We start from the raw sequence: 13,296 nt of genomic DNA on the forward strand, positions 1-13,296 counted from the left end.
CATAAGCCTCCTTTTTCTATGTCACGAGAATAAGTTTCTTTCCTGCTTTAATTACCAAATCAAACATTGCTGTAAGTGCTGGGTTAACTGTCTTCCTGTCAGAGTCACATGCATTGTCACAAGTTCTAAGCATCATGACTAAGACAGTGTTGAGGCACTCCCCTTAGCCTTTTGCAAATGAGAAGCAGGCACCAGTAGTTGTTAGTGCGTAGTTTATAGGGAAGCACTTTAAAACTTGGGAGTTACCTCTTACTTTTGCTCCTTTGTCTCCTTTCCCAAAAGTGTGACTCACGGTCTGCAGCTCTGACCGCTGGCAACTCTCTGGTGCATTCCTGAAGAAACTATTTTTCATGCGTAAGCTTGGTCTGTGGCTGACTATTGGTGACATTACAGTCATAGTTGTAATTCAGTTTGCTCTAATAAACCACCAGCTGTGTGTAAGCTTGAACAGCGGTGTATTACAGCTTGGGGTCAATTAATCTTTCCCTGTCCTTCATTATATAAGCTAAGAAAATCTGTTTATGCCAGTGGAGATTACCTTTACGCTGCTCAATAACAACAAAACTGCTGCACTTGACAACATTCGCCGCTGCTTCCAATTACTTACAACTGGAGGTCTCTGTGGATAGATGTCGGGGGGGGATGCAATGCCCCACCATCACTGAAATACCTGGACTAATCTTGGCAGCAAAACTCAAGCGAACCTATCCACGTGCAACTACTAACAACAAAAGTGCTCAATAGTAATCGGGAGTATAAAGCCAGAAACATTTTTCTCCTTCCTAGCTGTGGGCATGCTAAGACTAGTTGTGACATTGGTCCCATTTTTATGGCTGGGTCTGGGTAGCTTAGCTCAGCACAACACACACTGGCACCATCCTGACCTATATTACTCAATATCGCGTCACATGTTTCATGTACCCATTGAACCACTGGGTTGGCTCTTTCTAAATATAATATGTATGCTTCAGCATGTCATGTCTGGCAAGAGTCAGTGGGGGCTTGGGACAAAGCAAGAATTTTAAAACCTACCTTCTGTGTAATAGATGAGTGCTGTGAACATTTCTTTTAAAAAACATGACTTGATGTATCAGAAGGAAGTCACCAGTAAAAGGTGTGTCCAAAGCTCATCTCAGAACTTTATCCAAATCCAGCAGGAGCAGTAGGAGGCAATTCGAGCCTGCTCCACCATTCATTATGACATCCAATACAGTAGCCTGTTCCAGCTTTCCCCCCATATCCTTTGATCCCCTTAGCCCCAAGAGCTGTATCTAACTCCTTCTTGAAAACATACAATGTTTTGGCCTCAACTGCTTTCTATGGTAGAGAATTCCACAGCCTCACCACTCTCTGGGTGAGGAGGTTTTCCCTCATCTCAGTCCTTAATGGTTTACTCTGTATCCTCCTGAGTGTGAAGCCTGGATCTGGGCACCCCAACATCGGAAATATAATCCTCCTTGCATCTATTTGGACTAGTCCTTTAGAATTTTATAGGTTTCTATGAGCTCCAGTAGCAAGAAGTTTTCTAGCTATCTCAGTACACTACCTACAATCCCATGTACTTCAATTTTACACACTAATCTCCTGTGGGACCATGCTGAAAATCCAAATATAACACGTCCACTGGCTCCCCCTCATCAACTTCACTCTTTTGAAGAGTCCCAATAGATTTGTCAAGTGTGATTTTGCTTTTGTAAATCCATGCTGACTTGGTCCAATCCACTGTTTTCTAAGCGCTCTGCTTTTAAATCTTGGACTCGAACATTTTCCCACTGCTGGCATCAGGCTGACCAGTCTATAGTTCCCTTTTTTTCTCTCTCTACCTCCCTTTTTAAATAGTGGGGTTACATTAGCTACCTTCCAATCTATAGGAACTGTTCCAGAATCTATAGAAACTGAGAAGATGATCACCAATGTGGCCACTTCCATAAGTCCTCTGGAGTGTACATTATCAGGTCCTGGGGATTTATCAGCCTTCCCAATTTCCCCAACACCATTCCTCTACTAATACTGGTCAGGTTGATTGGTCATGCTAAATTGCCACTTAGTGTCAGGGGGACTAGCAGGGTAAATACGTGGGGCTACGGGGATTGGGGCTGGGCAGGATTGTGGTTGGTGCAGACTTGATGGGTCGATCGGCCTCCTTCTGCACTGTAGGGATTCTGCTGATTTCCTTCAGTTCCTCCCTCTCTCTCTCAATTCTGTGTTCCGCAACATTTCTGGTACGTTATTTGTGACCTCCTTTGTGAAGACGGAGCCAAAGTATGTATTTGGTTGGTCAGTCATTTCTTTGTCCCTCATTTATAAATTCCCCTGTTTCTGACTGGAAGGGACCTACATTTGCCTTCACCAATCTTTTTCTCTTCACGTACCTATAGAACATTTTACAGTCAGTTTTACATTCCCCACAAGGTTACTCTCGTACTCTGTTTTTCCCCTTAATCGATCCCTTTGTCCTGCGCAACCTTGTGTGATTGATCTGTCTTAGAGGGAAAACAATTTCTAAACATTTTGTATCCCTCGACAGTATCACTAAATTTGCCGGCTGACTAAAAATATACAGGTTAATTATTACTTCCTGTTCCAAACTATTATTACTCTGCTGAGCTTTTGGTGAAGGAACAGATATTTTCTCAGTGGGGAGAGAAGAAAATTGGGACAGGGCTGGGAGGGTGGCGGTGAGAGTCATAATTTGATAATCGGGGGGGCACAAAGTATGGGGGCTTGACGTCAGACCATGTACTCAACTCTTGGATGTAAAGGTGTCAGGAAAAGAGATCATGCTGCAGAGAAAATCTAGGCATTGTCCTGGTTTCACAGGAAAGAGCTGCTAAAACTGAAATGCTGAAACATTTTGGACATGCAGTTTCAACGCTAATCACTTCCGAGAACAAAACATTGCAGCTGATTAGATCTTGAAGGTATACGGCATTTCAAAATTCAGTAAAGGGGAAGGAAATGGGTTGTGTTTCCATACCTCATTTCTGTGCACCCATTCCACAAACCACTTGCACTAGATTTGATGTTTGACTGGGCAATGCCGTTAGTCTCCGCATACCTAGACTTGGGGAAGAAACCACAGTTCCCACTTTGTTTCTCTCCCGTCAACTCTTCTTTTATTCCTTCATCAGATGTGAGCATTGCTGGCATATCTTTGTATGGGTGGTGCTGATCTACCTGTTTGCTGCAGTCCTTCTGATGTAGGTGCATCCATAGGCCTGTCGGGGAAGGAAGTTCCAAGTTGTTGGCCCAGTGACGGTGAAGGAATAGTGATTATCGCTCCAAGTCAGGCTGGTGTGTGATCTTGCAAGGGGTAGCATTCTGCATCTACTGCCCTTGTCCTTCTAGGTACAGGTCTTGGGTTTGAAAGATGCTGCCAAAGGATCCTTGGTAAGTTTTTGCAATGCATCTTTTAGATAGTGTACGTTGATGCCACTTTGTGCTGGTGGTAGTGGTGGTGAATGTCCAAGGTAAGTAGGGTGCCAGTCAAGTGGGCTACTTTCTCTGGATGTTTCGCGTTTCTCGAGATGAAGCAGTACTGATTCCATCACACTCCAAACTGTGCCTCGTAGATGGTGGACAGGCTTTGGGGAGTCAAGGTGAGTTACTCTCTGCAGAATTCTCTGTCTCTGACCTACTCTTGTAGCCACAGTATTTATATGGCTGGCCCAGTTACAGTTCTGGTCAGTAGTAACTGCCAGGAAATTAATGCAGCCAGTGACTTGTGCATTGCAGGTTTGTGGCACTAACACGATTGAAACACTATTGTTTACTTGTTGTTGGCCTTGGGTCGTCAAATCAATTGACTTTTTAAAAAAATTCTATGCATCTGTTTTGAGTCAATTAACACAGCCAGTTTTATGCAACAATTTTCAGCAGTTTGTGCATCCAGTCGTATCAAAAAGTTAATTAAACAAGATCTTCGTTTTTTGTGCCTCTGAAATTGAGATCCAATGAAAAGTTGGGTCTCTCTCCTTTTTCTTTTTCTCTTTTCTCTTTCTATCTCTTTGTCTTTCTGTCTCTCTCTCTCTCTCCCCCCCCCCCCCTCTCTGTTTGAAGAAAGTCAAAATTCAAATTAATTACAAATTTTCCAATATTTAAGAATAAGTACCCATTAATTGACCTCAAAATTTGTGGTGTTGGGTTTTAGATTTATGCAACTGAAACATTTGTGACATTCAAGACTGCAAAAATGTGAAATTAACTAAACTGAGCATTTTGTCAAAGTTTTTCACCTTGCAATCATCAGTACAAAACAGAAAGCTTTGATTAAATGTCAGCAATACTTGTATTATCAAATGAGCTTTGATTTGATTTATTATTGTCACATGTATTAACATACAGTGAAAAGTATTGTTTCTTGCATGCTATACAGACAAAGCATACCGTTCATAGAGAAGGAAACGAGAGAGTGCAGAATGTAGTGTTATAGTCATAGCGAGGGTGTGGAGAAAGGTCAACTTAATGCAGAGTAAGTCCATTCAGCTATATCCCATTGTAATCATCTGAATGGAAATGCTACCAGCGGGATGACAAACACTGATACAAAAGGGAAATAAACAGGATCTCTTGGGAATTCATTTTCATTTCTAGCCGATCCTGAATGTTTGTTACACCATAGGATACCAGCAGTGACAACTGTTACCATGGTTTTGCTAGTCTTGTATCTTGCCAGTTCTTTGTGACACATCCATATCTTTTTTGTGATTATTGACTACACGCTGATCACATTGGTTTGTTTGTTTCAAATGCCTTCCAATGAATTATCTTAATTGCATTGAAGCTAATTTTTCAACATTACATCTTGGTGTCCATCTTTGGTGAAAACTAGAGTAATTAAATCATACACAGAGAATATTGCTTCAGTGTAGACAATGTTATATCTATCTTGTATATTTCATCCAATGACAAATCAATTCTAATGTCCTTTACTCCAGCTTTGACATCAGGTAAATTTTACAACCAAGTCTCTCCCATATTGGAGAAATGTAAATATTAAGCTCATTCTTGATATTTCTTTGTGGACGCGATTACTGAATTCCTGCTAGTGACTATGTTCCCTTTAAAGATAAAAGAAAAGGATACTATTTGTTCTCCTACATCAATTCTGCTTCACAGAGCAATTTGAACAGCCACTGTAATTAGAGTTAATTGGAAATGTGGAATATATTATACTGTCATGAACATTTGGGCGACACGGTGGCACAGTGGTTAGCACTGCTGCCTCACAGCGCCAAGGACTTGGGTTCGATTCCTGGCTTGGGTGTGGAGTTTGCACATTCTCCCCATGTCTGCATGGGTTTCCTCCGGGTGCTCCGGTTTCCTCCCACAGTCCAAAGATGTGTGGGTTAGGTGGATTGGCCGTGCTAAAATTGCCCCTTTGTGTCAGGAGGTCTGGCTAGTGTAAATGCATGGGGTTGTGGGGATAGGGTCTGGGTGGGATTGTGGTCGGTGCAGGCTTGATGGGCCGAATGGCCTCCTTCTGCACTGTGGGGATTCAATTACTCTATTTTTCACTGCTGCAGAAATTCTCAGCACACCACAATATTCTGTTTTATTGTGATTATTATCTCAGAATGTTGCCTTTTCTCTGTTGACGTTGGAATTCTGGATGCCTGGGCTGAATTTCCTTGAGGATTTCACGTGGCACCATAAAACACAAGAGTGAAACTAGCCTGTGTTCCCACCATAAAGTCAAGATTAGATTAGAGCTGCAATGTTGATCCGGAGCATTGTAATATTTACAGTTCTGATTTTATGTTATGCCATTATATTTGTGCTATGTGATCACAGTCATGCAATTGAATTAACAATGTATTGTCAATACTATACCACAAGAAAATTCCATGGTGCAAGTTACCAGTAGTTTACTAACATTGAGTTGTGCCTTTTTTCTTTGTATTTAATTTCTAGTGTATTATTTGTTGAAATCAAAAACTAAAAACAAGTAATTCAAACAAATAATTTAGGACAGGTCTCATAACTCCTTTATGGGCTCAAAGATGCTGTGCACTGCCTTAGGTGTTTTTCTATCATTCTTTGGGATCTGGGTGTCGCTGGCAAATTTAACATTCATTTCATAGCTCTAGTTACTGCAGAAGCTGCAGTTTATGTGGTAAAGATACTGTTTGGTAAGGAGTTCCAGGATATTGGCAGAGTGACAGTATCTTCCTTGAATGAGACTCTGGATGTAACACTTTTTCCAGTAGTGCAAATTCTACTTCCTATTTCATTCACACCAAACTCAAGCATGCATTGATTATTTAACATTGGTTATGTATCGCCAACCTTTCAATGAAGCTGTTCTTGTTTCGGTTTTGTGAAAATGACCATCTTCATGTGAAATATCTTCTATCCATTATTTTTACAGCCTTAATTTATCTCAACTAAAAAAGCTTTGTGTCTCTTTCAAAATAGCAGATAAAAATGTCCCTGTACATTAGTGTTCATTCTTATCATTATGTGCATCATTTGCCCAGTGTAACTTCAAGGCCTCCATAGGTAATCTAGTACAGGGTATGCTGATATGAATCTTGGATTTTGCACCAGTATAATGAGTCTCTTCTGAAAGTGTCTCCAAGCTGGCAGGTCATGTAGCTAATGGAGACTTCTTAAACACATGCTGTTACTTTTTTGAAAGCAATTGAATAGACAAGGTGATATTTAATGGAGGGAACACGGCAGAGATTTGGTGAGAGCTCTGGTTGCCTCGTTCAGTGAGGCCTGCTGAAGTGCCAATCAGGCACATACTGGGCAGCAGCATTCCTTCCCAAGGATAAAGAACCCTCCCTAGAACTGCCAGCCAGTCAGAGACTGGCAGCTCTTCGTTGCTTGGCAGTGCCACTGGGGAGGTGGTGAGTGCTGCTGATACTACACTACCCAATGAGCCCAGGCACAGGTGTGCGTTGATGGCTGGCGGGTGATTGGCAGTAAGGGTAGGGGGTTTGTTCTCAGTGGTCCTCCCCCACTCCTTTCCCAATGCGGGATCAGGACCGAGGGACTCTATCCAGGAGCGCAGCTTTACGGGCTTCCAGCATGGTGTTACCTGCCATGTGGCCCTGCTGTGGGCATTACTTGGACTTAATTGGGGCAGGAGCGGGAAGGTGGCAAGGACCCCTCCCATCTGATTAAATGCCTCACCACCACTGAACTCGCCAGTGAAAGGCATTAAATTCCACCCACAAGTGTCTCAAGTCAGTCTGGTGCGAATAAAAATGGTATTGCTGCAGTACTAATGTGTACTTGCTCACATTGTTGGTGCGGGTGAAGAGACTCATTATACTAAAGCAAAATCCAAATCATTGCTGTCTGTTTCTCAATGGGAATATTTAGTGATTCACTTCCACAAAGCTGTAGAATCAAGTGATTTGAGCCAACACTTAAAGGGAATTGAAGAAAATGGCGTGCCGCAATACTTGTGGGGTTGTTAGTTTGCTCAACCACTTCCTCGCTTCCATATCAGGTGTGGGGGGAGTCGCCACTCGAACTGTACTACGTTTCTGGCAGCTCGTGATCCAGTTGTTCAAATCCAGTCTGATTACATCAAAAATGAGATTTTGTTATTTGGATTACTTAAATTGATCTGTAGGTTTTATTTAACTGTACTCGTGGATTGATCCACAACCCTGTATTGATAGTGAAACTGTAGATGGCCACAGCACTGGCCATGTATTATTCTGGCCTGATAGCACCGTGTGGCTGATTACGGAGCTGTTTGGGCCTTTTTGTAAGGGGAAAGAAAATGGAGCATAGAAAAAAACTAGAAAGTAAATCGCATTGCGTTGCATGTTAGATTTTACACAACCCTTGCTGTACTTTAGTGATTCTGTGTCTTAACTTTCATGGTGGAGGTAGTAAGAAAAAAAATTACAACAAGGGAGTTAATAAATAAAACCAATAGTCATGCAGGCAGTGGCTGAGTATGGATTAAAATCAAATGACTTTAAGATGCAAAAGACGTGAACCTTTGAAGGAAAAGGAGACTGTTGCCATTATGGAAAAAAATGTTATTTCACAGAAGCCACTTTTCAACAACTAAATTCAAGTGTTTTTAAATAAAAGTGTATTTGTTTTTAAATACACCCTCTTTCGTGGTTGCTGCTTTGTCACACAAGGTCCCCAGTTGCAATGGCAGCCCTGTATCGCTTTGAACGTGAGACTTCAAAAGTGCACAACTGTGTTCAAGGCTAATGTTTCAATAAAGTATTTTTACCTTGAGGCAGAGTACAGGCATAGCACAGCAAGGGTAGGAAACTGTTCAAAGCATTATTGCTGACACCAGGAGTAGTGTGTGGGTGTATGTACTTTATTTCTATAATATATAGTTCTGTGGCAGTTTGTCCACCTGCCAAGTAGATCAATGCTTTTGCAACACCCACAGGTGAACACTCCCGATGTTAAGTACTTCCCACTCCCTCACCACTGGCTTCTCCACCCCACAGTTATCTTTTAAATAGGAGATGGTCAGAGTAAAATGAATAAATAGATGGTGTGCTATGCCATAAAATAATTTGTGTGCACTAGTTCCTGATGTCCATTCAACTCCCCAAGGTGATAATTCATTACTTTTTCAGTTAAAAATGAATATGTACCTTAGCAGAGAATGTTTAAAACATTTTGCAAAGATATTCTATTTGCCTGATTTTTAACTCTTGTGTTGTATCATGTTGAAAGGCAGTCTGCAGAAAATGAAAGAATAACCTGGGCTGTAAACATGCACACCTTTATCTTAGTCAAAAGTTCAGGACTTGTATCCTTGTTTTTTACCCACAGCTGGTTTCTATCTTGTGACATTGAGTCACATCACATGAGTTGAGTCACATGAGGTGGATAGACACAACACACCTTAATTACAATGCTGTTTGGAATGCACTTTGCAGCAGGCATCTTACTGCAACCTGACATAAATTGCAGTAAATGCAAATTAATTAGAACATATTGCAAAACCTTCCAAGTAGATTTCAGCTTTTTAAAATATTTGTTAAATCAGCGTATGCATAGCCAATCATTTTGTGCACTTTTATAACCAAAAATAACAAGTGTGTAGTACTTTAAAAACAAATGTCTGGTCTGATGGCTTTGATAAATTACTTCATTTACTGTCCATCTGTAGTTTGAAATCTAGACCCTCGCATGAAAATGCTTTCGGCATTTTGGTCCTTTCGACAGGAGAGCAATTCAGGAATCTTGGGTTGGAATGAATTGTCTTATCTTGAGAGGACAAGAGAAAGGCTGACGTTAGTTTCATTTGCTTCCAGGTTGGTGTTCACGGAAGAGTAGAGGTTTTCTGTAGTCAGTGTTGCTTTTTCGTCCTCTACCTGAGCAATGACTAATGGAACTGGCTAGACGTGATGGTAAATGTGGGGATATTTTATCAATGGTAAAATGGAGCGCAGGCTGTTGCACAGCACCACAGAATGGCGAGTTCCATTTCTCCAATGGCATTAGCAGAATTCTGACAGCATCTCCAGAAGTTATAAAGTGTGGGGCCTTCATTGGAGACAGATTCACATATTTAGCTAAAATATTGAAGCAATGAGCAAACTGCTGGGTTAAGAGGTTGAAGCCCACATTTCCCAATGCAGTAGTAACTTGTTTGACTCAATGCAGTGTCTTCTTGCTGGATGGGAGGCCGGAGTTGAAATGGGTTGTTGAACTTGCTTCTTAGTGGCCACTCAAAAGCTGCCTACAATCCTTGTATAGGATGTGTGGGGCCTGGCACAGCAACTGATGTTATTTACCTTGGTAGGAAAGAAGGAAAAAGTCACAGTAATGCATTATAATTTTTGGACTAGGTAGATGACTCATTGTTTTAAACCTCCAATGAAGGTCACATTACCTCCCTGTACACTGCACAGAGAAAGGGGACACTTCAGAAGTCTGCTAATGCAGTTTTGAGAGTGAAGTTGGAGAAATTACTCATTCTTTGGAGCTGCGCAACAACTTGTTCCTCGTTTCACTGCGGAACAATTTTTAAGGTTAGAAGCAAAAATATAGCAACTAACTCCCCCCTAAAGAGCAAATTAAACAGTTGCGATTTGCTCGTAATATAATCTGGGTCTACTTAATCCCTTGGTGTACCTATCCTCCTTTAAGACAGTCTATTAAACCTACCTCTTTGACAGATTTTTTTTTTAGTCATTTGTCTTAATATCTCATAAATGACTGTTGACCTTTTGCTAATGCTCCCATAAAACATTTAGGATGTTTTACTACAGTAGTTGCAAAGTTTTGCTGTTAAGAGAACAAATGCACCACAATCCACCCTAATGTAAGTGATTAAAGCACCTTCAGGTTGTCTCTATAGTTGAAAGAGAAGCGCTGAAGTGACTGAGGGATCCAGCGTGAAGAAGTCGTGCAACACCACTCTAGTTCTAAGTCAGCAGGAAACAGTATACACACACTGACATTGACTCCATGTCAGCACTCCTGTGCCATCAATTGTGTTGTGACCACTGCAACTACACTTCATTTGCTCGAATGTCATTGGAGACCAGGCATTCCAACATCTGAGCCTGCCTGTGCAGCATGACTTCTTTAACCTAGATTACGTAATTAAAGAATTCTGCTGCAAAAAATCATGATGACCTAATTTGTTCTATTATAGACCATGGAGTGCATTTTCCCCTGTGTCTTTTTAAAAGTGCTGTGCATTTTAGCTGCATGTATATTTTCTGTCGGTCTCCTCATTTATTAATCCTGCTGCCAGTCTGGAGAGGACAACTTGGAGTTGTCTATAGGAAGGAGAACTTTAACCGGGGAAAGAAAACTTGTTTTTTACTCACTCAAATGAATATTAAGTAAATTATGTCCTGAATAGCTTATCACTAAAATCATACAAATGTCTGATTAATAATTAATTTGACAAAACGGGAAAGTATTATCTTGAAGTATTAGTTTAAATTGACGTTTATTTTATTTTTATATTTGTTGTGAAAGGAGAAAAAACTCAGTACCAGCCAGTATGGCATAGGATTGTTTGGTAATCTGCTTCTTATTTATTGTATTGTGTTAGACAAAGGACATTGAACAAGTGCCGTTGTGTTCAGCTGGGTGAATGTACAAGGTTTTTGTTACTGAGTGAAATGATGGAAAGTGGAGGGTTTGATTGGAAGAGTGCAGGCTCTGGGGAGTTTGCTAATGCAGAGATTGGTTGGCAGGCTTCTGTGTAGACCCAGGTGGTACACTGAGTCAAGTCACATGATTGCTTTTCGTGCCCGTTTTTTTCAGTCAGTAGAAGCTGCCTATCACTGCTGTAGATTGAAGGCATCCTGATGCATCAAGGAATGTGCTGGGGAGAGAAGGAAAAGAGGAGAGAGCTGGGGGAGGTGCTCTTTGCTGCTGCTAATAACTCGGGACTGCCTGACCGTTTGGGAACTAGAGTCCACTGCCGTAAGCTACATTTATGAGGAGTTCTATTCAGCAAACAAGTAATGCTTTCGAGTTAAAGGGATTTGAACTAAATGACATCTGCTGTAACCAAGTCTCCGAGAATGTGGACAGTTATAAGCTCCTGTACAGTTAGTGTTTGAACATGGAATTACCTTTGACAGGGTGCTGTTCATATCTGTGTGTGTGTCACCTGACAGCCTTGTGCTTCAGGATGAGCCTAATACAGAGCTATTATTAGGAAGGGTTAGCTAGCAAAGAAACCTTTCTGTGGATTACATCGCCAGGGTTACCAACAGGACGATGTCACCCAGGTAATTTATGTTTTCAAATAAAACAATTAATTCAGAACTTGTGTGTCAAATGTTTTCTCCTTGTTTTGCTGGAGCTTCTCGAGTAATCTTTTTAAAAATATTTTCTTGTTGGAGCTAAAATTGTTGATGAAAGCTTCAGTTGTGCTGACTTTACACTTTTGAAAAATATCCCTTCGAAATCCTCCCTTCTTGGAAAGGGAAATCAGGTTGACACTTTAAGCTGAATCAACAGCAGTAAAAGATGTTGCTGTATACACTCCGTTTATTGAAATTGTGTTTTCACCTGTATGAGCTGTAAGTAAATGGGAAATGCTTCTAGTTCTCAGGAGATTTGTTGTCAGGCTTGCACAATGTAGATTTTGAGGGGGTTAGGGTGGGGTGGGGTGGGGGAGAGTTAGCATCTAAGGCAAAATAGGTATCTCGTGCCAGGTTGATGAGAAGCTATCAACTCTTTTGGAAAAGGGTCCTAAGAGGATGAATGGTTCAGGGAGTTGTGCATAGCAAACACTGCCTTTCTGCTTTCACCGTGAGCTAATTCTCACAGGATATTTTTTTAAGCTTTCTAAACTCGCTTGTAGATTTGATGCCCTTTATTTGAAGTTTATGTACAAAATGGTGGTTATGATAGTATTTGGTTTGCTAGATCTCATCTGGTGCCACTGGAATTGAAATATTTCACACGCATCTTTAGACTTATCAAAATGAAGGATATCAATACTGGGAAATAGATTTTTTCTTTCCACCTTTTGGATTCAGCATCAGCCACTTTTATGGGATGAGGGTGTCACTGGCTAGGCCAGCATTTATTGCCCATCCTTTGTTGCCCTTCAGAAGGTGGTGATGAGCTGCTGCCTTGAACCACTGCAGTCCCTGAGGTGTAGGTACACCCACAGTACTGTTGGGGAGGACATTCTAGTATTTCAACCCAGCGACAGTGAAAGTACGGCGCTATAGTTGCAAGTCAGGATGGTGAGTGACTTTGTGTGGTGGGGGGCGGGGGGCAATGATGGTCTTCCCAGGCACTTGCTGCTCATCCTTCTAGATGGTGGTGGTCATGAGTTTAGAAGGTGCTGCCTAGGGAATCTTGGTCAGTTCTTGTAGTGCATCTTGTAGATGGTACACATGGCTGCCACTGTTCGTTGGTGGTAGAGGGATTGAATATTATTGGAAGGAGTGGCAATCAATCGGGTTATTGTGTCCAGGATAGTGCCAAGTTGCTTGAGTGTTGTTGGAGCTGCACTCATCCAGACAAGTGGAGACTATTCCATTAAGCTCCTGACATTCACCTTGTTGGTGGTGGGCAGGTTTTGTGGGGTCAGGAGGTGAATTATTCTCTGCAAGATTCCTAACCTTTGACTTGTTCTGGTAGCCATAGTATTTAAATTGCTGGTCCAGTTCAGTTCGGGTCAATGGTAACCACACCCCGCCCCCAGGATGTTGATTAGTGGGGACTCAGCAATGGTAATGCCATTGAATGTCAAGGAGTGATGGTTAGATCTTCCCTTGTTCGAGATGGTCGTTGCCTGGCACTTGTGTGGTGTGAATGTAACTTGCCAGCTCAAACCTCAATATTGTCCCGATCTTGCTGCACTTG

The 13,296-nt window shown here is 41.5% G+C and overlaps 1 protein-coding gene across 4 annotated transcripts in view; it reads left to right on the forward strand.

Moving 5' to 3' along the window:
- Window positions 1-13,296, forward strand: part of fnip1 (folliculin interacting protein 1) — a 99,676-nt gene that overhangs the window by 15,813 nt on the left and 70,567 nt on the right. Inside the window, exon 1 of one of the 4 annotated variants that reach the window (XM_078230833.1) lies at window positions 11,250-11,391. The exons of 2 other annotated variants lie outside the window; for them this stretch is intronic. Coding sequence is in view for 1 of the 2 variants with exons in the window: in XM_078230831.1 (XP_078086957.1) it covers window positions 11,692-11,702 (11 nt within the window). In the remaining variant the exon portion in view is untranslated. One more of the 4 variants, XM_078230831.1, reaches the window with a different exon arrangement.

The sequence above is a fragment of the Mustelus asterias genome, chromosome 16 (genome assembly GCF_964213995.1).
Source record: "Mustelus asterias chromosome 16, sMusAst1.hap1.1, whole genome shotgun sequence".
Classification (NCBI taxonomy): Eukaryota; Metazoa; Chordata; class Chondrichthyes; order Carcharhiniformes; family Triakidae; genus Mustelus; species Mustelus asterias.